Source organism: Larimichthys crocea, chromosome VIII, assembly GCF_000972845.2.
Source record: "Larimichthys crocea isolate SSNF chromosome VIII, L_crocea_2.0, whole genome shotgun sequence".
NCBI classification, from domain to species: domain Eukaryota; kingdom Metazoa; phylum Chordata; class Actinopteri; family Sciaenidae; genus Larimichthys; species Larimichthys crocea.
In genome coordinates, this window is record NC_040018.1 from 3,142,687 (window position 1) to 3,167,986 (window position 25,300).

General features: G+C 39.6%; 1 protein-coding gene across 1 annotated transcript in view; it reads left to right on the forward strand.

Annotated features, from left to right (window-relative positions):
• Nucleotides 1-23,652, forward strand: part of adamts7 (a disintegrin-like and metallopeptidase (reprolysin type) with thrombospondin type 1 motif, 7) — an 82,826-nt gene extending 59,174 nt beyond the window's left edge. Inside the window, exons 20-24 of the mRNA XM_027281773.1 lie at nucleotides 159-311; nucleotides 750-923; nucleotides 2,168-2,314; nucleotides 3,580-3,742; nucleotides 22,306-23,652. Of these exons, the coding sequence (XP_027137574.1) occupies nucleotides 159-311; nucleotides 750-923; nucleotides 2,168-2,314; nucleotides 3,580-3,742; nucleotides 22,306-22,451 (783 nt within the window). The 3' untranslated portion in view covers nucleotides 22,452-23,652. The remainder of the gene's footprint in view (nucleotides 1-158; nucleotides 312-749; nucleotides 924-2,167; nucleotides 2,315-3,579; nucleotides 3,743-22,305) is intronic.
• The last annotated feature ends 1,648 nt before the right edge of the window (nucleotides 23,653-25,300 follow it).

Below are 25,300 nucleotides of genomic sequence, written 5' to 3' on the forward strand. Positions count from 1 at the left end.
TTTATGGCACATTTATCAGGCAGTTACTTATACTCTCACCCCAGCTGTGACAACTTGCATTGTTATCAGTGAGACATCTCTCATGCATGCTGGATCTGTTTGTGCATTCCTGTCCTCAAATCACAAGTGTTGGTATGTGTTACTAACTTTGCAAGCAGTGCTCCACCAGCTGTGGTCTTGGTGCCATCTGGAGGACTTTGGCATGTAGTAGTGGCTCAGACTCTGACTGTGATCCGGCCAAGAAGCCTGCTCCGGCCCAGAGATGTTACCTGCGCCCCTGCTCCACGTGGAAGGCTGAGGAATGGACTAAGGTGAGACTACTACCAAAATAAATGTATGATATATGGTAATTGATTTGCTGAACACATTTTAAACCACTCTAGGAACTGAAATATCACGACAAATATAAAGTAGATTGCTCCACAGAAAATAAACCCTTATGACCTTGATGATCCCCTGAGTGTTCGGTTAATTGATTTGTGGTTTGGAGTGACATGTCTTGACAATTACAACTAAACTAAAAGATGTCCTGAAAGAATTTTCTTGTTCCAAATATTTAATGTTTTATCAGGCCGCTATAACAGCTGTTTGTTCATGCTGCTCATCCATCACCCGCTGAGTTTATATCAGGGAAACCTCTGTGACAAGTAATGAAACCCTTTTAAAGCACACAAGGAATCCAGCCGTCTTAGACGACTCACCACCACTGGATGAATGAATGACGAATGACAGTCCTCGTCTTTTCGCAGTGCTCCAAGAATTGTGAAGGTGGCATTAAATCACGAGAAGTCCAGTGCTTCGACATGCGGGATCAGAGACCCCTGCGACCTTTTCACTGCCGGGCCATGTCCTCCAGGCCACCAACCCGAATGACCTGCAACCTTCAGCCGTGTCTCAAATGGTACACCTCCTCTTGGGGTCAAGTGAGTAATAAGTAATGAGAAAGACTGTGGAAAAATGCACAGATGTTCTCTGGTTTCAGGAAACAGCACTGTAATGTGGATGCTTGCATGTAAAATCCTCCATTTCTTTATAATTCTATAATGTGGTAACAAAATGCTGTATAGGAGAAATCATACTCCCATAACCATCAGAACATTTAAAGACATCATTTATATTACCGCACACATTTTTGAAAGCAGACAACACTGTACATTATGTATTGTCAGCTTGCAGAGCCTTGAAAGTTCCTCTGCCTTTTTTATGGTTACCGGTGCGCGTTAAGAATGTGAGGGTCTTTTGGGTTAATGATTTTTAGGTAGGTTGGAGATTCTGAGAATTTTAATAGCAGTTGAGCAACCTTGCATTTACAAGATACACAGACGAACTATTGAAACTTGATGTCATTGTCACAAAAAGTATAATACGAATTTGATGGCATACTGCAGTGAAAAGTTTGCTGTTAAAAAGTCTGTAAGTCTGAGAAGTCAGGGGCTGTCTAGAGTAGGGGCTTGGACCTACCTCTCTACATTTGCATGTTGTCAAAGGGGGCCTGGGTTGGCACTGAGCTGCAGGAGACAGCAGACAGAGGTGTAGGAACAGGAAAGCACTGCTAGATGATTTTAACTGACACAGCTGGAACTACAACTGGTTGTCTAATCAGTGCTGGGGGTGCTGAGGATGTGGGCAGGAGACGCTGGGCAGCGATGAGCATGTGTGTCAGGAAAAGTGTGCAAAAAATATCCGGATACCTGATCGAACTCTGTTGAGAACCGAGACTTGCTACTCTAGTGCACAACAAACTACAGCACAAACAGAAAACAAGATGACAGAGCTGCAGCACGTCCAGCCAGTAACGGTGCTTCTCTCCTGCAGCCCCCTCCACATACATCTATAAGTCCTTTGCGTGTGTGTGGTTGTATTTAGGTCTATGATATGTAAAACATGAGTGAAAAATATAATAGTCTGTGGTCACTGGTAGTTCTGTAAAGTCAACACATTTTGCAGGACAGTGGTGAGATGTGCAAAAATACTGATGTGATCCTTTCATTGTGCAACTAATAAAACCCAGAGAAACCTCTTAGTACATCCAGTTTTCCTTCACCGTGCAGCCTTAGCCCTCATATATAGAAGAACAAGTCAACTAAGGACAGTAGAGTTCATATGTCAGCCTATTTCAGTGTGTGTGTGTGTGTGTGTGTGTGTGTGTGTGTGTCTGTGTGTTCAGTGCTCTGAAGTGTGTGGAGGAGGTGAGCAGCAGCGTATAGTCACCTGTCCAGAGAAGGATCAATGCGACAAAGACCTTCAGCCCGGTAACATCCAGCCGTGTAACAGCCAGCCCTGTGCTCAGTGGCTCACCGGGTCTTGGGGACAGGTACACACATGCACACACAACAGCTCATCAGTTGAAAACAAGAGAATAATCGAGCATGATGTATGATTCATAGAGTTCATGAAGACTATAATTCCCTGTCATTCATTCAAACCTGATGCGGTCTTATTATCAGAGGCACAAAAGATCTAAATTACATTTTAAAGAACTTGCATACAAATCAATAAATAATTCATGTCATACCCTCCATTCATTTTCTAATCCTCTTCTGATCCTGTTCAGGGTCACAGGATAATTCATACAGTGGTTTGAAAAAAAAGTGATTTATCTGAAAGTTTGTAATTGAAATTTTGGCAAGAAATGTATGAAGTTAATGAATGTTAACCGGAGGAGACCAACAAGAGATAAAAGATAGAATGACCCCTGAGGTCCATAGACTACATTTGACAGGGAGGCAGGAATCTGGTCAAAGGATGTGGGAGTGACCAGGGAAATAAATGGAAATGTATTTGATGAATTTAGAATAGCCACAGAAAGGGCATGAGATAAACTAAAAGAACTAGAAGTAGTATTGCCCTCTCTAATTGTTGTTTCACAGAAGAACAAATGTGTTTTTTACTTTTGTCAAATCCAGTCCAGTGGGGAGCATTTCTATCTCCCAAAATCCACATTATCACTTTTAATCCATGTGGTACATACTCAGTCAAACAGCTGCAGGCAATCGTTTCATAATAACCTAACCCACACTGGGAATTTCAGTTCCTCCCATTGTCTATTACAAAGATGGGTCTTTTTGTTCCCTGAACCATATCAGCAGCAGCACGCTCTAGAGTATTTAATATGCACACAGCGAAACCACACCATGAATAAGCTGCTGTCTTCTTGCAGCTTGTCAAATTATGTCCAGATATTCAGAATAATATCCAGTGCTGCCAGATTTGACTGACGCCAAGTATTCCAATCAGTCTGAAACCGGGCAAATCAAAAAGGTTTCCCTGTTTTTAAGAAGGAGGACCCTCTGATATGATCTATCATAAGTGCAAGATGAAAAAGTAAAACCTTCAGTATCAACACGCACCTCCAGTCTCTGATAAATCATATGTGCATGTCAGACAAATCCAAAACAACGGTTTCAGCTGTAAGGAACTGAAATGACATTTGATTTTGGTCATCAGTTATCAGTGACTGCATGCTGAGCCTATTGAACTCCTGTCAGTCTCAGTCATTACAACTAGAGACAAGAAGAATCCATTAACATATGTATTCTGCAAAACATTTTCATATTTGTCACAACTCTCTGCCTGCAGTGTTCAGCTTCTTGCGGTGGCGGTCTGCAGCGTCGTCTCATCAAGTGTATCAACACAAAAGCTGAGACAGATGAAGAAGTGGATCAAGCTCAATGTGACCATGAGCCTCAGCCCGAGAGCAGCCAGAAGTGTAACTTACAGGACTGCATGAGCGCCCCCTCTGGTGAGTGACTGAAGATAAACTTTTTTCATTAGTTTTATGAGACATGGTTTATGTGTGAATATAGGGGAGGGCTTGTCTCTTCTTAATAAAACATGAACCTTCCTAAAACCTGACTTGTGAAACTAAAATATTGACGATACGGCATTTTGCCATGCAATTAAAAGTTTCTGTATCCTTATCCATGCACAAAATTAAGGTATTATTAATGTATGATTCATGTATGAAGGTGACTCATTACTAATTCATCTTGATAAAGACACAGTCATGCATTGCTATCCTTGTCCTCTACTACTGAAGCATAGAGGCACAATCATGAACTTCACTCACTTCAATTAATAGATCCGAACAAAACAAACCTTTTAGGTACTCATCCAGTCTGTGCGCCTCTCCTCTCTTTGAGTGAAAGCCATATTTTAGTTTGTACGCTGCCCTAATCGTCCATTTTCCTCTGCAGTATAGAACTAATAGACTGAAGTAACAACCGACCCTTTTGTTAATAAAGTAATTGTCATAATTGTAGGGAGCACTCATTAACAGTGTGCTGCTAGTTGATGGATCAAAATGGGTGTGTTGAAAGAGACTTCTGTTTTATTTATCACACATCACCTTGTGAATGCAGCAGTTATTGTGGTGTTGGCTATTTCTAGAAATATGAACTGCAAGCACATGTATTGTATAGCTGTAAGTTAAAAGATAAAAGGTGCAGTACCGAAATGAGCAAAATTGGATCCAATGCTGGGCGGCACGGTGATGCTTTTGTTAGCACTGTTGCCTCACAGCAAGAAAGAGTTTAGATATTCCCCAAGTGTTTTCTCTTGGGTTTCTCTCATCGTGGAGATCTGGTGGACTGCAGCCTCTAAATTCAGTTCTCAGCCATGCTGAACAGAATAAACAGGATATGTAGGAAATGGATGAATAGACAAATAGATTTGGTTCAAGGAAATATGAATTAAACACAACTCAGAGTTTAAGATTCAGTATCGGCTCATAAATTATATTAAAGAAGGATGAAAAGATAATAAATGTCCTACTGTATACATACATACACAAGTGACATTCAGGATGAGACAGAACATACAGAGATACTGGAAATAAATCCTGAACCTTGAACACCACCACATATGCAATTCCCGGACGGCTCTGGCTCAGGAGGTAGATGATTCAGATGATTGGTGGTTCAATCCCCAGCTCCTCCAGTCTGCATATCGAAGTGTCCTTGGGCAAGATACTGAACCCCAAATTGGATAAAAACCGTCAGCAAAATGACTAAATGTGAATGTGAAATGTCCCATTTCACCTCAGCTTGGTTTCATTGACTCACAATGTAAATCAAGTATAATCCTCAGTCCACTTCAGACCTTTAAACAGGTGAGACACTCACACTCTTTGTATTCTGGTATATATCTTAAAGCATTGTTAAAATTGTCTGGAGAATGAAGACACTAATAGGTGTTACAATTGAATCTATGAAATGTATGATTTAACTAGACCAGATGGACCCAAAGGTCACAGCAGGCGATTATGCACTTTTACAATAGATATCTTAGGTTACCTTGGGGGTTTAAACTGCAAGATTGAAGGCTTCAGAAACTTTTTTTTTTTTCATATTTTATTCTGTCGGTATTTCAAGGTTGTGACCCTACTCTTCTTTGCAAAGTAAGACAGACTGAGAGACAAGCCTGTATATAATCCCTCAACTGAAACGATTCAAATTAAATCCTAAAATCCTTCTCCAGTTTCCAGTCACAAAGTTTTGGTACAAGCATTGTACCAAAACTGCATTACAGACACACACACAACACAGTACAAGGATATCATTAATATGAGCGCACAAGGAGCCAAACAAGGTTACTAAGAGAAGAAACATGCTTCTTGTTACCCTGTTTCTTAGCCATACTTGCAGAGTAGCTCAATGGGCAGCAACGTGTGCCTGTCTTTAATTAGATGTACGGTCTGTCGATCACTTTAGTCCAGTCTGGAAATCTCAGAGGACTGACACAAACCTTTGTACTGGCATTTATGTCAATGACTTTAATGATCCACTGACTTTTCCTCCAGTCCCACCATAAAGTTCACATGTGGTTGGTTGTGGTTTTGAGTGCAGTGTCTTCACTAATTGTAGGATGTATTGCCATGAAAAATGGTCCAGACATTCCTGTCTCCCTTTAAGATTAAATGTAATAACTTTGATAATCCTTTATCTTAGGTTTGGTGGCTCTGGCCGCCACCGACTTGGCGGTCCTGCCTCTGCGGCTAATCTAAAAATGGACAAAGGGGTGAAGCTGAGGGGCCTGTAACGGCACCCACTTGTCAGTCAAAGTGGCCAGGCTGATAATTATGCATAACTTTAAGCCTTAATATAATCTGAACAGGTGAGTTATATATAAACTTACCCTCAGTACAGTTGTCATGAACAGGGAAATCATCTATAGAGACCAAAACAGTTTTTTGTACCAGGCTGTAAACATGTTTATTTCTGCTGTGAAGTTGGACATTTGAACAATGGGGCCTATGGAGATTGACTCGTTCTAAAACTGCAGTTTTTGACACTTCTGCATTGGCTTCACTTCAAAGCCACAGAGGCTGACGCTTGGTGTTACCATTAGCAAGCTGACATTAGCATCAGGCCCTGAACATCACAGAGCTGAAAGGTCACTTATCCTCGTTTATGCATTGCTGTGATATATTTTTACTCCTCTTGGCCACAGGCATCTGTTGTATAATATTGATGTCTTGTGTCAGACCTCCTACATGTGAATGTGTTTAAATGGGAATCACTTGTGGGTGGTTTATCTGCAGTGTTTTACATGCTGAGGGAAGGGCTCTGCCCAAATAGTCTCCACTTTGACTTGATTATACCTTAGTCCTAGTGTGCAGGTTTGAGATCAGTGTTCAAATCAAATCACATCAGATTTTCTTTGTATAGCCCAAAGTCACAAAGTACATTTGCCTTGGAGGGCTTTACAATCTGTACAGGGAGTGACACCCTCTGTCCTTAGACCCTCGGTTCGAGTGAGGAAAAACTTGCCCCCAAAAACCCTTTAACAGAGAAAAAAGGTGGAAGAAACCTCAGGAAGAGCCACAGAGGAGGGATCCCTCTCCCAGGACAGACAGACGTGCAATTGGATTGTCTTATTTCCTCCTGTCAGGTCCATTAAGTCCCATGATGTGATTTATGAGTTTGACTGCAGTAGGGGGCGAGAGGACGGACCCACAGGTCAGGAGACTGCTGTAGACTCTGACTGATTATATGGCATCTGAAAAAGCTATTTACACAAGAAAAGGGGTTTGACCTTAAAGCAATAAACTAAGGGTGAAACTTCAGCTTCTGCTGATATTGGCTGTGCTGCGCAGGGCTGTTCACGGTGGTGTTGACTGACCGTCCAGTGACTGTTTACACATGTCATCGGGAGTACGGAGTGAAATGTCAAAGTAGAGCGATTACCAAGACCTTCAACATGATTCAGGGTTCTGATTCTCGAGAAGTCCAACAAAAGGCATCCCAAATCAACATAAGGAGCAGATGCAATTTTCTTCATCAACCCACAAAGTCACAAAGGAGAAGTGGTGGAAATGAGTGGTTATAGCAAGCTTGACTGCCACTGTGAAGAAGATACCGCTAATGTTTTATGTACATGGCATATTTATTTCAGGAGTATCAATATAAAACTGTCTTATGGTGGCATTTTTTGGTTCGTATGAAGCACTTTTCCATGCTTGGCTGTCAACAGCAGCAGCATTGATATCACTGGGAATCCACCAGCTCTTCTTCTAATGATGCCACATCACAAGACCAGTGGAAAGGCTAGTACAGTGGCAGTACAGTAGCTTCAAAGGTCGTCTTTGTTAACCAGCTAAAGTCGAAAAAGGCATTTGCAAAGCAACTATGCACAGCAGGAAAATTCTAGACTGTGACTTTTTTTTGTGTCGAAACACATTCATGGTTTGACATTTCCATCTTTAGTCTCTGTCACACTGTGTACCAAAAACTTTTTTTTTTACCTTTAGTAGATCAAAGTTTTAATCTGGCTTTGATGTGTATGTGTCTAAAAAAGGCTCCCATTTTTCCAGTAGAGAGTTGTAATTTTCACTTCAATAGATGTAATTTGTAGGCAAAGAGGAGAGCAGGTTACAGTTGCTTTTTTTATTCATATTTTCCAACACAATGGCCCTCACGGCTTATTGTCATCATCATCTTTTTTTGCACTTCTTTTTGCAGTAACTTGGAGTGTGTTTAGCTTAATCGCCCTCGTGACAGATAAAAGACAAAAAAATTCATCACGTTTGCAGCTCCTTTTTATATTTGCGCCATCTTTAATTATTCAAACACCATTTGCACTTTTTCTTTCTATTTTCTGTCTGACAGCAGTTCAGTGGCATTTACTGTTTTATATCGGATATGAAATCACAGTTTTCCTCTGAGGGCAGCCTGTTGAGTGTGAGCGCTAGCTTTGCTGACATTTTGAAGGCACAGTGGTATAGTGTTATGGTAAATATCTGAGGCGTATGATAACGTGGCAGTAAATGACTGGTCGTGTTGCTCGCGCTGCGTGTAACCCTCCATAATTTATGTGTTTTGCTTCAACGAGGCGATCAGATGGTTGCAAATGTTGTTTTTTCGGCCCTGTGGTCAAGAAAAGCCTGGGAAGCTTCTAGTCATACATGCACAGTAGGACATCTTTGGGAATCAGCACGTTTTAATTTTAATGTTACCCTTTTAAATAAAATATAAAAGGGTAACATTAAAATATAATAAGAGAAATGTATCACCTTCAATGTTTACCAAAGGTAACCCAGAGGTGTTGCCCTGCAGTTTTACGACTGTGTGAGTGAGTTATTTATTTCCACAGAGGTTAAAATAAGGTTAGGTAGCTCAGTCACAGGCCAATGAAACATAGGAATTCCTATTGTAGCTTTTGAACCAGATTTTCGAGCATGTGGAGGTAAATTTTTTAGATCAGATGGTTGTTTGTGAAGCGATGAATAGCCTTGTGTGTGAGTCTAAAGAGACGATGGCCAGCATGCATTATTTCACGGTTTCTGAGTCTGTAAATAGATGTATTCGTATGCATCATGTAGATCTCTGCCATGTTGCTCGGTCCATGCATGACTGCACCAGCGTAATATGGCTTCCTTGCGTGTGACTGTCAAAAGCCAGCATTTAGAAAAGCTTCTAAGCATGGTCGCACATGAGAAAACATCTACTGCACGTGTGCAACTCTTACTCGACAGCTTACTCGTTAGCTACTTCCATACACTGTACTATATGTAGCTTACTTGTTATATATCAGATTTATATATGCTTCACCACTCTGAAGATGCTCCTGGGCTGCATGGGGCCCATGGGCTGTCCATTGAGTAGGCCGGCTGTAAAGCATATGATTAATTTATTGAGTGGTCATTGTGGTCAAAATGAAGGCGTTATGTGGGCTTATGGTGAATAATAACTTAATAATATAATAGAAAGCACTACACAAGGGCATTCATAAGGGCATTCATTCAGAAAATGCCATATATGTACTGTAGATGTTTGAAAGTGTGCCCAACTACAGCAAATACATTATTTAGTAGTGATGTGTCGGTCGCGACCGATCCGGTTCTGAGAGCCGGCTCTTTGAAGTGAACGACGGGAGCCGGCTCCTCGTTGGGAGCCAATTTAAGGAGCCGTTTTTTTTCTTTCACTTCGGTGCCTCACTGTCTCGTCTCCCCCGTGTGTCGTGTGTGTGATCTGCAGATGCTGCAGAGCCGATGTGTTTTTTGTTTTTTTCCCTACTGTACCTCACTGTCTCTTGTCAAACAAGACAGGAGGGAGACGAGAGACATTATTTATTACATTATTGCATTATTTTGGGTGATAAATTAATTAAATAGTTAGTATGTTTTATTTATATAGCACATTTCTACACCGCATGCACTGAAGTGCTTTACAATGTCAAAAATAAAATAAATAAAATATAATAACATTTAAAAATATAAAATAATAATAACAGCAATAATAATAAAAAAATTATAAAACCAATTAATAAAATGTGAGGAGCCGTTTGGGAGCCGAAAGAGTCGGCTCCATATAGTAAGCAGAGCCAAAAGAACCAGCTCTCCAAAAAGAGCCGAAATTCCCATCACTATTATTTAGACAGCAGTCTCCAAACTTTTTTCTCTTCATGTCTTGACATGCCACAGACGGATGTATCCAGCTATTTTTCAAAATAAAAAATCTCTCAGATCCAAAAACTTTTTTTTTTTAAATCTTAATTTCTGGTAGCAAATTAACCTTGCAAACCATGCACCAGTACCGGTCCATGGCCGGGAAATTAGGGGCCGCTGATTTAAACTATCTGAAGTACAAGTGGAAAACTCTCCACTGAAACACAATCAAATGAAATGTTTGCTGCAATGGGAACGACCCACATGTAGGAAGTTCTGGCACACATGTCATGAGCAAAGGATTATACAACCATTTAGATCTGACTTTGCATTCATACTCTTTGTCATATGCTCGCTCTTTTCTCTTTCTCTCTCTAAAAAGCAGTTATGTTTTCTAATGCACCTGTAAGGCTTGAGACCCTTGTGTAAGGTGGTGGAACGTGAAATCACCCACGTCTTGGTATGTACTTCATTTGTATGTTGCGTTGCACCAAAGCATGCACGCAAATTAGCGGCCGCTTCTTCTGATAAAAAACAGCACTTCTGTCGAACCTCTTAATGTCTGACTTCACATCAGCGCTTATGGGCAGATGTTTAACAGCCGCTCTCATGCTGTATAGAACATGACTGTAATTGGTTGCAGATCAGAATCTTCAAGACGTGTTGGAAATGTAAAGTGGTGAAGGTCAATTTTCCATCGCTTATAGAGCTACTCTAAACTTTTTCAAGGTTCTCAGCTTCTTATAAATGTCAGTAATCAATCTCTAAATCAGTCTTACTACAGGCTTAGAGGTATTTATGTTAACAATGATCAAGAGGGAAGGTTTATCCAGTCAGACTTTTCATCTGACATTAATAAAAGCCATTTGTAAATATATTATGCCCCACTGCAATATATTTACCAACACAGTGATCAATGTCCAGGTCTAAAACTGGTCTTTGCTGTGCGGTCATGCTTTTGTCAGAGCCTGTGAGGTGAAAGCTTCTTCAAAAGACCTGCTGGACAGTAATCTGTTCACAGAAGCTGCTTTTATGTGTGAAATAAATGCAGTGACACATGAGACATGTGTAAGACCACGTGTGAAGCTGCGTGAGCCCAAGACACATTTCCATTTTTGTATGGCTGATAATATATCTCTGCTGCAGGTCATTAATATCCCACTAGGAAAACAAGGTTGGTTAGCAGTAGGAGGATAATATGAGGCTAAATTCATCCCTCACATGGAGTGTACATGAGCCTTTGAAGCAAGGGAAACAGTTATCAGAGAAAACAATGTCATATAGTGTCCAGACTTTTCCAGTTTTACCTGTACAACAAACTATAAGTAGACTTGAATAAATAAAGAGGATTTGCCAATCTATATGATTCTTCAGGAGAAAAAACTTTTAACTTTAACTTTCATCTTGACATTGGCATTGATGTGCATCCAGCCATTATCTGTAGTGTGCTTTTCCCAGGAAACCATCTTTGGCAATTAATCCTCCTTATTGTGCACACAAGGGACTGCAGATGGAAATTGGATGGAAAAAAACCCTGGTACAACACATTACTTTTCTTTGTATACGATTAATGTTTGCATGAAAAAGAAAAAAGTTTGCTTTAACAAACATTTTTCTTTCTTCAGGTTTGAATTCTGATTTAAGCCTTAGCTGTGATAATCAACAGACTTTACCATGGCAGCGTAATGCTGAAAAGAAAGTACAGGGTACAATTTAAAGTCATTTTATCATCAGCTTAAAACTGAACTTTTCAAACAGATTTTTCAATGTTCATCCTGCTCGTATGGGCAAAAGAAAACTGCCCAAAGCAGTGACACACACACCTATTTGAATACACTGCTGCATTAGTGTGCTCGTCTTTGGTGTCTATTGATGATCTGTTAATGCAAGGAATTGCTTCAGTCATGTAAACGTTGTAATAGGAGATAGTGCCTTTAGGGTTATAGACTCTACTACTCGCTCAAAACATACACCATAACCAGATCTGGGTGTAATACTTACTGTCACTTTTGTAATTTAAAAGATAAAAATACAGCCACAACTGGCAATTAATGGAGTCCAAAGCACAAATATATTGAGAAGAAAGTCTGAAAAGTAAACTTTTGGATGAATGGATGGTGTTGACGAAGCACCAATAATGCAGGATGAAGCAAGTTAAGTCTCAGTCTATGTAACTACATGTTTACTCCTCCTGGTCTGTTTGTAAAAAGTCAGTATGAACAGAAACCAGGCTAACACTAAAATACAGTTGTTTATGATCATTTTCTTTGGTCTGGACGGATGTGAAAGCACACTTGGAGAAACAAATGGTCTTGACTACATCTTCAATGTTTACCAAAGGGTATCTTCATGATTATGCTCTGTGTTCAACTATGCATACATATAAGATACTCACATCAATTCCCCTTACAGAATTTCAAGTAGTACAGCTCACTGTAATCTTGGTGGTTTTAGAGGCTCTCTCTTGTCGTCAGGGCTGCATTGATTTTTTTTTTCCTTTCCGTTTTTAAGAGATTTTTCAGGCCTTTTGCAGTCATGTTGACACTAGCATACAGTGTGTGATCTATGATTTATGGTGCCTCTGAATTTAAGCTAGTGAGTCTAACTGGGTCTGTGGTCTGCGCTGTGTGTTGTCTGGGGAAAAACAGATGGGAGAAAGGAAGAAAGGTCAAGTGGACGAATGAACTGCTGTGCATGCACAGATTACCACAGCACTGAGTTACTGTCAGGAGCTAATGAACTGCATTGTGTGGTTTTTATTTGGGGTTGTAGATGTAATAAAAAGCTTTCCGTTGACCTCTAAGATAGTTACGTTGTTTATTGTGTCATGCACATACTGTATAGAATATAATATGTATGTGTTCAGCCCACACAGACTCAGAGGCTCTGCTACATTTGGGAAAAATTGTTTCATTGGCAGACATGAACCATAATCGTGGTTATTCTTCTAAAAGCAGTGGTATGTTTCCCTACATAATGATCTAATGCCTGATTTAGTGTCTTCTTCACATCACAACAAGACAGAATTTAAAGATATTGAGCCTATATTATTGGAGTTTAGGTTCAGTTTTATTTCTATGACGCAAAAATCAGAACAGAAGTTATCTTATGACACTTCCCATATAGAGCAGGTCTAGACTGTACTCTTTCTAATATTATTCACAGAGACTCAATAATTCAGGTTAAACTCATCTGCAGATTATCAGCCCACATGTCCCTCTGGACAGCCACATATTTTACTGTAATGGTACACCATTCATTCGGAACAGGTTCTGGAGGTGAGGCTAAGCTCTTATCCAGCAGCTGTCCAGTGAACTGAACCAAACATTACACTTCACCCATAGCGATAGAGCAGCAACATTTCCACCGCCTTCACGTCCGGTGACAGTGGTAATCGATGTTTGTATTGTCAGGAACCAGACTAGGACACAGGACTCAGGCGCAGAGATGGTGTGAAAACAGCAGGCTTTATTAAATGGCAGCAAGGTGCACCTCTTACAAAGTGATACAACAACAGGGCTATGAAACCTCCTAAACTATGACCAAGGCTTTGAAAACTACGGCTCTAAGGAGAGCAAATAAACCGGCTATGAAAGGTATCAAAATAATAATCGCTCCAGTCGGAGGAAGTACAACTCAATCTATCTATGTCTATGAAAACACTGACTCAAACAAAAGACGCTCCAGCCGGAGGATAACCTAATCTAATAAAGAAAAATGCTAGACTAAAAATCACTTCTGAAACTGGAGGCACACTAATCTGAGGACGAGAAACAAAAATCACTCCTAAGGAGGAAAAACAAAAGGATGAACTGAGAATCTAAAACTAGAAAAACTCTAAACTGAACTATGAAAAATAATAAAATCACTTTTAAGAGGAACAGCGCTAAGGTGAAAACAGGCTTGAAGATAATTACTTTGGCTGTGGACTTGGGTCAAGGGCTGTAGTGGACGCACGAAACGAAACACACTGGCAACAAGACAAAGGGAGACGCAGACTATATGAAAACATGGAGGTAATGGGGAACAGGTGGACACAATCAGGAATCAGGGAACACAATCAGACCCATGAGGAAGGGCAAGTGACCTGAAACGAGAGAAGAGTTACCTTTCAAAATAAAACAGGAAATGACAAGACATGGAGACAGAACAAAAAACCCAGCTTGACTTCACCGCGGTGTGACATGTATAATATGATAGTATGACGTATCAAATAATAATGATGAAAATCAGCTGAATCTGCAGTTTTTTGAAGTTTATAGCACGCTTCACCTCATTGATTAGCTCGTGACCTACACCTTTACTGTTTTGTTTCTCTCTCAACGCCCTCGTTGCATTGTTGTCAGGTGCAGGCAGCTGTTTTCAACAAAGAATACTCCAATCAACACTATGACCTCGTAGAGAGAAGAAAAACAATCTATCCAGGCCACGCTTTACTATATCGAGCACTCGAAATGTTAGTGCATGAGCACAAATGGCGAATCATGTTGTTGTTGTTGAAGACATGCCATAGTTGTGTGAGCCTAAAACAATGTCTGTGTACGCTGATGTAGCTCGCTGCATCCTCATGTAGGAATATGTGGGTGGGTAGCCTCACATAATGTTTGAAGTGGATGGACTGCACTTCATGCTTCAAGGAGAAAGGCCAGTCTGTTGTGCATTTTCCCTATATACACTTATGTCCTGCACAAATTGATCACTCAGTGCTGTGGTTTCAATATATATATACTGTATACATATATATCTATAGCCACTCCATAGTACTCTACCTGCACACCACTAAATAATAGCCAGACGCAGGTTGATGATTAGCTACTGGACATAGGAGAGCATTGAATGCTAAAGAGTGACATGTTTCTCTCTTGTAGACCAACAGAGCTGAGGAAGACTCAATACTGGACTCAGGTGGCCATAAAAATTCCTCTAGATGAATGTTGAAATGAGATTAAGACTGCACTTAGGGGAATGAAGCAACAAAATGAAAAGAATATTTCCTTTCCGATTGATGGCAAAGTGACCCTCAGACAGACCTATCTTGAAATGCCTTTACCTTCAGATAAAGATATGAAGATAATGCTCAAGTTTTTTTTTTTTTTAAATATACAGGTATAAACGTGATGTATTTTGTTTTTAGGCAGTGTTTAATTGAATCGAATTTAATTTCTCTAGGTCATTCAGCAACCCTTCAATCTTTCAGTTATTCAGCTAATTCATTCCCTGGTTTGTTCTTTTCTGATGCTGTTTTATGAATTATCTGTGACCTTTAGACCTTGAGATTTTTATTTCTAGACAACAAATGCAAAATCACAGCCACTAATTCTGATGCAGGGGATGAGAGTTTTTCCTCGCCAACAAACCTAGTGTTCTGTATTTTCACATTGTGAAAGGCATGAATATTACTGCGGAAATCCCACTGCTCCCTTTTGTTGTTTACTGTTCTATATGGGGCTTCTTGGTGAGTGGGTCAAAGATAGCAAATGAGGGGGGTATAGAAGATGAGAAGCAGACAGGAAATGATGTGCACTGAGCTGCAGCTGTGACCTTTGTACCCCACTGATGTCATGGAGTGACATTGGAAATTCTGCACCCTGGAGTTTTGAGAATTACTTTATCCAAGAGCAGTGGGTATTAGAGCATGTGTAGGTTGTGTTCAATGGTGCAGTATAGCTGGAGGACATACGAAGCTTTCTGGAGAGCGAGTTCAGAGTTTTAGTTTTATAAAAATTAACTGCTTTAGAAAATGCTTGCGTTTGACTTTGGTGAAACTTTGCGACTGTTTCCTCTGGGTCTTAATCTTCAATGCTTTCTTGTGATCATCACTCACTTAATGAGCCATCTTTGCACCGTCTCTTCCTCTCTCTTTAGCAGTGTGCTGATGTAATGCCTCTTCTGGGAAATGAAAGTTAAACCTAATTTAACTAATTCAATAAAATGGCACTCTTTTAGCGCATTCATGCACAACAAACCACCAACATTTCAACACCTATCCAAGTCTAACCTCAGTCTGTTACTCCACCACTTATGTCCAAAATGAAATATAATTGGATTGAAATAATTGGATTAAATTTGGGTTCAACCTCCATCGTCCTGATATGATTTGAGGATATTCTGCTTCTAGTGTGACTTTCAACATTTTAAATTCTTGAAATTTTTGGTTTAGATTTTTTTGTGAAATAATCATGCTCCTCAGAGGACGAATCATAACATTGTAGATGACCGTCTGCCTTTTCCTCTAGCCCCACACTCAGATCACATTGTTAATTGTACACTATGACTAGATATCTCAAAGATATATTGGAAAAATGGACAGATTCAGGTAATAACATATCACATATAGGCTGATTTTTGCCAAGATATCAGTCATCAAATTCATGAGATATGATTAAACTGGTTGGGTTGCTGAAGGTTTTGTGCTGGTTCATGCACTCATAGCAAATAGCAGTGGAAACAGAGCTGTCAAAGTCGACTTGATGAGGCTCCCTGTTCGTGGTTGGCTTGAGATTAGAGCTGTCCACTGTGCTTTTCCAATGCTGCAAGACAAGACAAGACAAGACAAGACAAGACAAGACAAGACAGTTAGTTGTTGAACATTTTCTAGACCAAAAGAAAAATCTGTCTGTCACTACTATCTCTGCTGTATTGTAAAAAACGGTGATTTCCCCACATCTTAAAATGTGTGAACTAGATGACGTCTTCGTCATATCAGGACAATGACAATACAATTCATGTAAATATTAAAGCTAAGGAAACAATTTTACATTCTGTCTGTTATTCTGATTTGTTCTTTTAAATCTCATTAACATAGCGCACACTTTTCTTTGTAGTATCCCTTTTAAAATGGTCAACAGTTTATCTTCAGCATTAGCCATCTGCTGTCTGCAGTCACCCACAGCTCAGTGACTCCTGATTTACATACACAAAGCATTCAAATAATTTAATCTGATGATCATAATGTCACACTTTATACGCACACTGTGATGAGTAAAGATTCGTCTTGGGCTTTGAGCTGAAGGATTGCCAATTTGCAGGAGGTTTATAGCTGACCTATAATATATAAGTTGTCTGGTTAAGTTATCAGCCTTTGCTTCAGTCAGAAATATTGAAATTATTCACCTCAATTGACATTCCAGCAGGAAATTGTGGGTTGTTGTTTTTTTGTGTTTTTTTTTATCTTGGCATGAACCCTAGAGCAGCGCTGGTGGAAAATTAAAACACAGGTGGTAAAACTAATTTAATTCCTGAAGGAGCTCTGATTCCTGCCCACTTACAATTCTAGCTGCTCTTAAATGAGCTAAATACAACAACATCTGAAACACTAAATGTCTGATGAAGTGGAATAATTCAATAACAGCCCACGCTCAAATTCGCTGTCTGGCCTGGTTCTTTAATTCATGCTTCTGCTGTAACTGCTGTGATTTAAACGACCAGGCAGCAGATAATCAAAATGTTTGCTCTGGTAGATGGATACAAAACTGTGTCACAAATGTGCTAATGCCCTTTTTTGTTATCATAGTGGGTTTGAGTCACTCTTGTGGGAAAATAGCACCAGCAAATAATACTTTCTTCCAGTCACACTGTAAAAGCCCTTTCTTTGTAATTGGTTTGCATGCAAAGTGTGTGAATTCAAGTGTGGAATAGAAAAATAAGGAGGTTCACTTCTGCAGGAGATGTATGTCAAGCATGCTCTGTAGGGACATAGATACTAGGGTTTGATTTTGGTGCCAGTTGCACTTGAAGGGTTTAGTTTTTTTACATTTTCTCAAGTCATTCAGCAGTTCCTCAAACATCCACTTGAGGCTGGTTACAGAGCGAGTCAGTCTCCGTAAGCCCCCATGTTCCAACTTCACAACAGAAATAAACATGTTTACAGCCTGGTTAAAAAAAAAACGTTTTGGTCTCTATAGCTAATTTCTCTGTTCATGACAACAGTACTGAACCTAAAGGTCCAGTGTGTAGGATTTAGTGGAACCTAGTGGCAGAGTTGCAGTTTGCTCATTTTAAGACAATTCTTATACTAAAGAAATGATCCTAAATCTTACACACTGGACATTTAAGGCTTAAAGTTATGCATATTTAAGAGCAGGGCTGATTTGATAAACCGGTACAAGTGGCTTGATTGAGCATACAGCTTCAATCGCCCACCTCAGGTCCACAGAGGATCCACGTCTTTGCCCATTTTTATATTAGCCAGGAGGCGGCAGAGATAGGAATACCTCCATAGCAGCGGCCAGGTAACACCACACTTAGCTTTAAAACGGCTCTTATGAAACTTATCGGTAACGTCATGGATACGATGTTTTATACCGTCTATATTACATACCAACAATTTTTCGTCCATACTGCCTGTTGTGGAGAAATTGCTGAAGTCAAAGGTCAATGGTGAGGTCAGGAGGGAAGTAAGTGTTCAGGAGCCTCTGATGTCTTATGCTGTATTATTTATTGACGCTTGGCCAAGTAGAACTAGAGACACTCTCAAAGTACACCTGAAGTGCTTGTGTCCGTCTCGCATTCTGACGAACTCGTGATGGTGGATATACTTTAAACCCAAAGATCACACCCCATATACTATACGCCCCAGAATTAGTCAAAGAGAATGTCTTTACTCTTGGAGGTGTTATTGTCAACATATTCTAGTCTGGGGACACAGATGTCTGTTTACGCAGATTGGAACGGCAACAACAAGCTATCTATTATGTCTAGGAAGGCAGCAACAGGTCTCTTCGACCCTGGCCACCACAGTGTTGAGATATGGTGGCACCTAGTCAAAGACAAACAATTAATACTGCCGAGGACCTCAAGGCTCACACGTGGCCTCAACTACTAAGGATAGAAAATTCCATAACACTGCCTACCAAGAGATCCTTCTGTAATGCAGTTTTATTGTCTACAGTTCTCATTTTGTGCTAAAACGCATCCTAAACTTCAGCTGATTTAAGTGAATATGAGAATTCAACAGTCTGAGACAAACTAATCAAGTGTGTCCTCCAAAGTCACGCTCCATTTAGCAAAGTGTGAACACAAACTATCAGACTAACCAGCAGTGGAGGGACGCTAACACAAACAGGATGTTTTGGAGGGATGCACCATTTCAGCTTTGTCTCTGACACCTCAACTTAGAGCATCTACCCATACAAGTAACGAGTCAGATACCAGTGCTCTGCTAAAGTCTGTATATCTCACTGCACAGAACATACTAGGAATGGAAGGAAACATGGGACCAGGGGCGCTGTGATGCTTGTAACTGAGTGTGGTCCATCCTGACTAAACAAATGTTACTAATAGCTGAAACAATGAATAATGACACTGAAAAAGAAACTGTATTTAAGGTGGATCGAACTCGTCTGGCCGTTACCCAGTTGGCTTAATAAGGTCAGGTCTGTTTAATCAGCCGCAACCGACACCCTTCCTGCGTGAAACGCGGTCCGGTGTGAGTAACTGTCTGGTCAGTCAGAGTATATTAGTTTCTCAGGCAGACACAGATGTCTTGATTGTTACTGAGTCACGGTTAGAGAAGAGTGTTAGTGAATCTGACAGAAGCAAGAGGCGAGGGGATGTAGTCCTGCTTTTCTGTCTAATTGTTAAATTCTCTTTCTGTGCCAAGTAGTCTGCAGTTTATTACAGCACTTTTGGTGCCTGATTGTATTGTTCTAAGTGGTATTTACAGGCCACCTTCAGCTGATCCGTCAGATCTAGATATGTTAACAGAGAGGTAATTGTCATGGGCTATTTATTCATTGACTTTCTGATGGCCTCTGATTACTTAAAGAGATCTGATTGATGTTGTCTTAATCTGTAACAGCTAATTTTACAGAGCTCTAATCTAAAAAATCCTTTGAACCCAACGTTAATTGATCCTATCAAAGAGGAGCAATAAAATTGTTCCTGCTTGTGTATTAGATGTTGAAGCTAATCATCTATCGCTGCCTGATGGCCTGCAATCAGGAGCGCTCGTTATATCTAGACTGTCGTTAAGCATCACTAATGAACCAGCTTTTAGAATATGTCTATCACAGTGATAAAATTGCGGATATTGATGATTTCAGACCGTCCTCTCAGTCATAAACAAATATGCATCAAGTAAAAAAATGGATCAAACTGCTGCTTTACAAATGATCTGTCAGACTTGTTAATCACAAGAAAAAATGTTTGCTCCCTTGGGCACTCTGGGAATAATTCCCAATTGGACTGCTTTTAAACAACTCAGACACAGATGAACATCCAAGGTGGAGGGAAGCCAAATTGGCCTATTTAGTCTCTAGCTCTAATTCAAATCCTGCACATTTTTATCAGGCTGTAAATTTAAATTAAAATAACAACTTTTTCTCAGATCAAGGTCAATGACTATTTATTGAATAGTTTACATTTTGTAGTAGCTGGTCACCTTTTTGAGATTGTGGGATTATCTCTCTCTCTCTCCAGTGACCAGTTTCTCACAGCCCTTTGTTTTCCCTCCATCCATCCTGTCTCTTCAAATATAGTCAAAGATGCTCTCACTGCCATCGATCCCAGGAAGTGTACTGAAGAGGACAATTTAGATCCCCCCCTTTTTTTCAGGCTCTCAGCCCAAATGATCTCAGTTAAAAAAACTAATATTTACAGTTTTTCCATTTCCTCCAGTATAGTTCTTAGTTTAGAATATGTCTCATGTTGTAATCCTGCATAGGGGAGGTGACAAGTTGGTGCAATCCAAATATTGCTTCATCCTTAGCAAACTGCCATCCCATCTGGTCACAGATGACACAGTGGAGCATTATGTTGCTACACTCTGTACATCTAGCAGAGATCCTGTTCCTGTAACTTTCTGCAAGCTGCTCTGAGACTTCTACTAAATGCTGATAAAACAAAGTTCTGCTATTTTCCAGAACCAGAGCTATAGACTATAATTTCTTATAGTTTCTACTGTGGAGTTATGATTGAGAGTCACAGACATTTCACAAAGGCTGAAGGTTATTTTTGCATAGCCACATCTACATCTCTCCCACGTTTAATGGAAAAGGGTCACTGTTTTCTTGGCTGTCTTGACCTATGGTTGCTTCATCTCTCAATAGCCCTTTAATTGACTCATTGTCATTGTAAATGGGGGTCAGTTAAGTAAAGGTAAGTATTTAGTACTGGAGGTAATACCAGTGCATGGGTTAATGTTCGTTAATGAATGGAGTTTTGTTCAGAATAAAGACTGTAGAGTCTACAGTCTCTAATGTACGAGATGGCAATTAAAGTCTACAGACTTTCTGTATTTGTCACGGCCATGACTTAAACATAACTAAACAAAGGGAACAATGAGCAAATATATAAATATAGCTAATTTCCCTATTTGTGACAGCTCTACTGAGGAAAATTATATTTTATTAAAGTTATGCATAATTAACAGCATGTCCAATTTGGTTGACAGAGTTTGAGCACCTAGGCTTCATTAAGCCCACCTCAGGTCCACTGAGGATCCACCTCTTTTTGCATGCGTGCTTGCGTTTTGCATCAACTAATATTAGAAAATAATGAAATAAATGCTCATTAATCAGTAATGTTTGTAAACAATGTTGAATGACCTCATTAGTATTGAAGGTTGAGTTGAATACAGTTAAGTAATTTAATGTAGTAGATGTTTTTGTCAAAACTAGCTTTTCTTCATGGAGCCAGCGTGCAATCTTATCTTTTTTTTTTCATTTGCATTTCTAGCTTGTGTTTAACACATGTATGAGGATTGTTGTCACCAACATAACATATCTAGTATTATCTAGTATATCCTAGTTTTTCCTGGAAGTGTAAAAATGATTAAATAGTGTACATTTTCACTGAATAGCTACGAGAAATTATAGTAAATCATTTTTCTGGAGCCACTCTTGTCTCTCTTACCAAGAAAAGCATTTACAATTGCAAAATAACATGTATGGGTAGTTATTCCATTTCTGTCTTTTTCACAGAGCAGTGTTCATAATTCATCATCCCTGCCGTTTTTCTCTATTAATTCTGAATCAAGGTCAGACTGTATTTTGCAGCACTAATCAGCAAATGAAGAAAAAAAAACAAGTCATTACTAATTATAAATTAGCGTTTGGCTGATTTTATTTTTTTTCTTCTGATTAATGAGTGTACTTTTTTAAAGTGTCTGGTTTGCCTGATTTTTAAAAAATATTTATCCACTTTTCACAAAACAACACAGAAGGAAACAACAGAGACAGTGGTACTACGAAGTGTATTTATTTAAGGTCTGATCAGAAAGACACCTCCTCGAAACATTATCTGTACTGAACCAAGGACAAAAGAGCATGAGCAGCATGTGGGATTACTGACACGTCACAACTTTAAAGTGCATGACTTGCAATGAAAAGTGGCTGAGAGTGCCTATGATTCATTCAGTAATTATGTAACAGAATAAAGCCCATCTCTGCCTTCTCCTTGTCTCTCTGCCACCCACACAGGAGCAGTTTGTGTCCGTGATCGGCTCACGTTTCGTTTCTGCCAGACTCTCCGCTGGCTCGGCCGCTGCCACTTGCCCAACATACGAGTACAGTGCTGCAAAACCTGCAGCCAGCGTTCCCGCTCCGGCAGCACGTCTCGCCGCTGAGGTGCAACAAAGTACTCACTCATCAACGGAAACACCGACTGCACCACTGAGTGATGGAAATCATCACTTAAAGTCAACAATCTGAGCCCTTTCCTTTTTACCACTACAGACTAATTATGAATTAGTCCCACTCCAAATCTCTGCATGATTGTGCTGGTTAAATTATTACAGAGGGCTGAAATTAATTGGAAATGTGACAGCCTCTCTCTTAGCGAAACAATGAGGTTGTAAATATTTGTTTGCACTTTTTATATTATGCATTTTTGAGGATTACATTTTATGAACGATGATTTCTTTGTATACAGATATGGCGCTACATAAGGGGTCTCCCCTCGAGCTTAATAATGCATCATTACACATGCAGATAAACCACTCGTTAACCTTTATGGTTGGTACAATGCTTTCATTTTATTGACAGCAGCACAGACTGAACAGATTAAAATAGACAGGTGAAACAGAACAGGTATACAATTCTCAGTGTGTTCTTTCAGCATCCTGTGATACACTAAGCGGGGCAGAAATGCTTCATGTGGCATTTAGAAATAATTGACTATCAGCTAAGCCCCGCCCTCCTTAGTTACTGTTTCTACAGGTTTTTGATCTCACACCGGAAATTATTGCAGTTTTCATTATCGGTGGCAGATTTAACAAAAGCTTTGTCATTTTTTTGAATAACTGGCTTCCTCGTTTTAGTTCGTGACTGTCTGAACTGAAATGACAATTGTTGCTGGCAAAGTATATCAACCGGAGCTAACTAACTAAACTAAAGTTATCTCCATGAGCTGTTTAAAAATCTGCATCTCAGACTGACTTTTTGTTGTTTTGAGCTGACTCATAAATTAAAGGAGATCTTAAATATGTACTTGTCGACTATGATATGGTGCTAAAAGACTGAAGCTAATGCTGCGTACAAAAGTTACTCGCCAGTCATTGATTCATGTAGCAGAAATGGAAATAAAGAATGTTGTTCTTGTATTGTAAAGTAGAGCTAGTCTAGTCTAGTGTCATGCAGTATATAATGTGTATGTTCAAATCCATGCTAATGTCTGCAGCTTATATCAGAACAGATAAACACTGTTTAATTCATTAGTTTGCCTTTCCTTACACTTTTGTTTTTGGTTTTGCAAAGAATAAAAAAAGACACCACCCCATAAATTTTAGTTAGTTAAAGGTCCAGTGTGTCAGATTTAGATGACTCTATTTACAGATTATGGCAAAAATTAAAAAGTAATATTCATAACTATGTTTTCATTAGTGTATAATCAGCTGAAAATAATAATCATCGTGTTTTTGTCACCTTAGAATGAGCATTTTATATCTACAGATGTTGCGGGCCCTCTTTCATATAGTCCACCATGTTTACTTCTACAGTAGTCCAGAGTGGACAAACTAAACACTGGCTCTAGATAGGTCCTTTCGCAGCCTTTAGTATCTCCTTTACACTAAAGGTTGCTGCGAATGAACTTTACTGCTGAGCCACTAAATCCTACACACTGCTTCTTTAATTGGACAGTCTTCTTGGCTTGGCTTGGCTTCTATGATTGGACAGTCACTGTTCAGAGGCGGGGTTTGGCAAATGGTCAGTTGGAATGTTTAATGTCCACGGCAGCATTTGGCTTTACGACGACGCACATTTCGAAAAGTAAAATGTAAATATGAAAAGTGGAGCTGCAGGAAATACTTGGTGCTAGAGGCCACACAGGCTCCAAAAATTTTTGGGTCAGGTATTGGCAGGCCCAGTGCCTCATCTACTTGAATAATGGATAATTTGATGTCATTGTTTTTTATTAACCACTTCATTGAAATATGAGTCAAATTCAGCATTTCAGAAAACATGTTTTAAATTCGTCAAAATGTTGGGGATTCTTAAAAAAGACGTCGGTGTGGTGTATCTAGAAATTGGCTATATATTGTATTTTCTACTTTTGCAACTGTGGTTATTATCTTGTTCTGGAGGAACTGAACATCTACTGATACTTCACTCTTTCTTATTTCCTGCTTGTTCCTGCATTCAGAATTGTGGTTAGCACTGACTCATATGTACGCTGCAATTCATGCAATTCTTTTCAGCAGGAAATGAAAAGCAGCTCGGGCTCATCAATGCAGTCCAGCCCAGACAGCTGCTATACCATCATGTCCTCTTATATTTCTTTACGGTGCTTAATGTTAATGGAACATTTGTAGAAAAGATGTTGTTATACTGGACTGAAAATAAATGAAATGAGGAGAAATGGAGAAATGCCATGATTTTTATAATTTACAGTGCCTACAGGCAGTTCATAGAAGCGGTTCGCAATCTTTTTCCTTAAGGGACCACTTTTCTATCATTGTGGAAGCTGACGACCTTTGACCAGATGACACATTTCATTATGTTCAATTTATTCTAGCAGAGCAGAACGACTCACAAACTGTACAAATAATCCAAATAGTGACAAACTCAGTGTTTTATTCTCCCTGTCATTGTTCTGCTAGCTCTTTGGTTGTTTTACTTTACCTTGCTGATGTAGGATGAGGCTGTTGAGCAGGAAGCAAAATTTATAACAATTTCATAAATAAGAAAAGTTTTCTTCGCAGAAATAAAAGAAATGCTGAGATATATAGACCTACTGTATATATATATTTTAAAGGTTTTTTGCACCCTTCAAGACTGTGAAGGTTATTCAGGTCATCTTTCTTAGAGAAGGGGTAAGTCTGGGGCACCCAGGTGTATGACCTTGGTGGGATCATTAACCAGGCCATTGCTTCCATTAAGCTTTCTTCACCATTCCAGGATGAGAGGTGAAACGTCTTCAGGGATCTACAACCAAGTGCAGTTGCCCCAGATTTAAGCCTTCTCAAGTACTTATAGA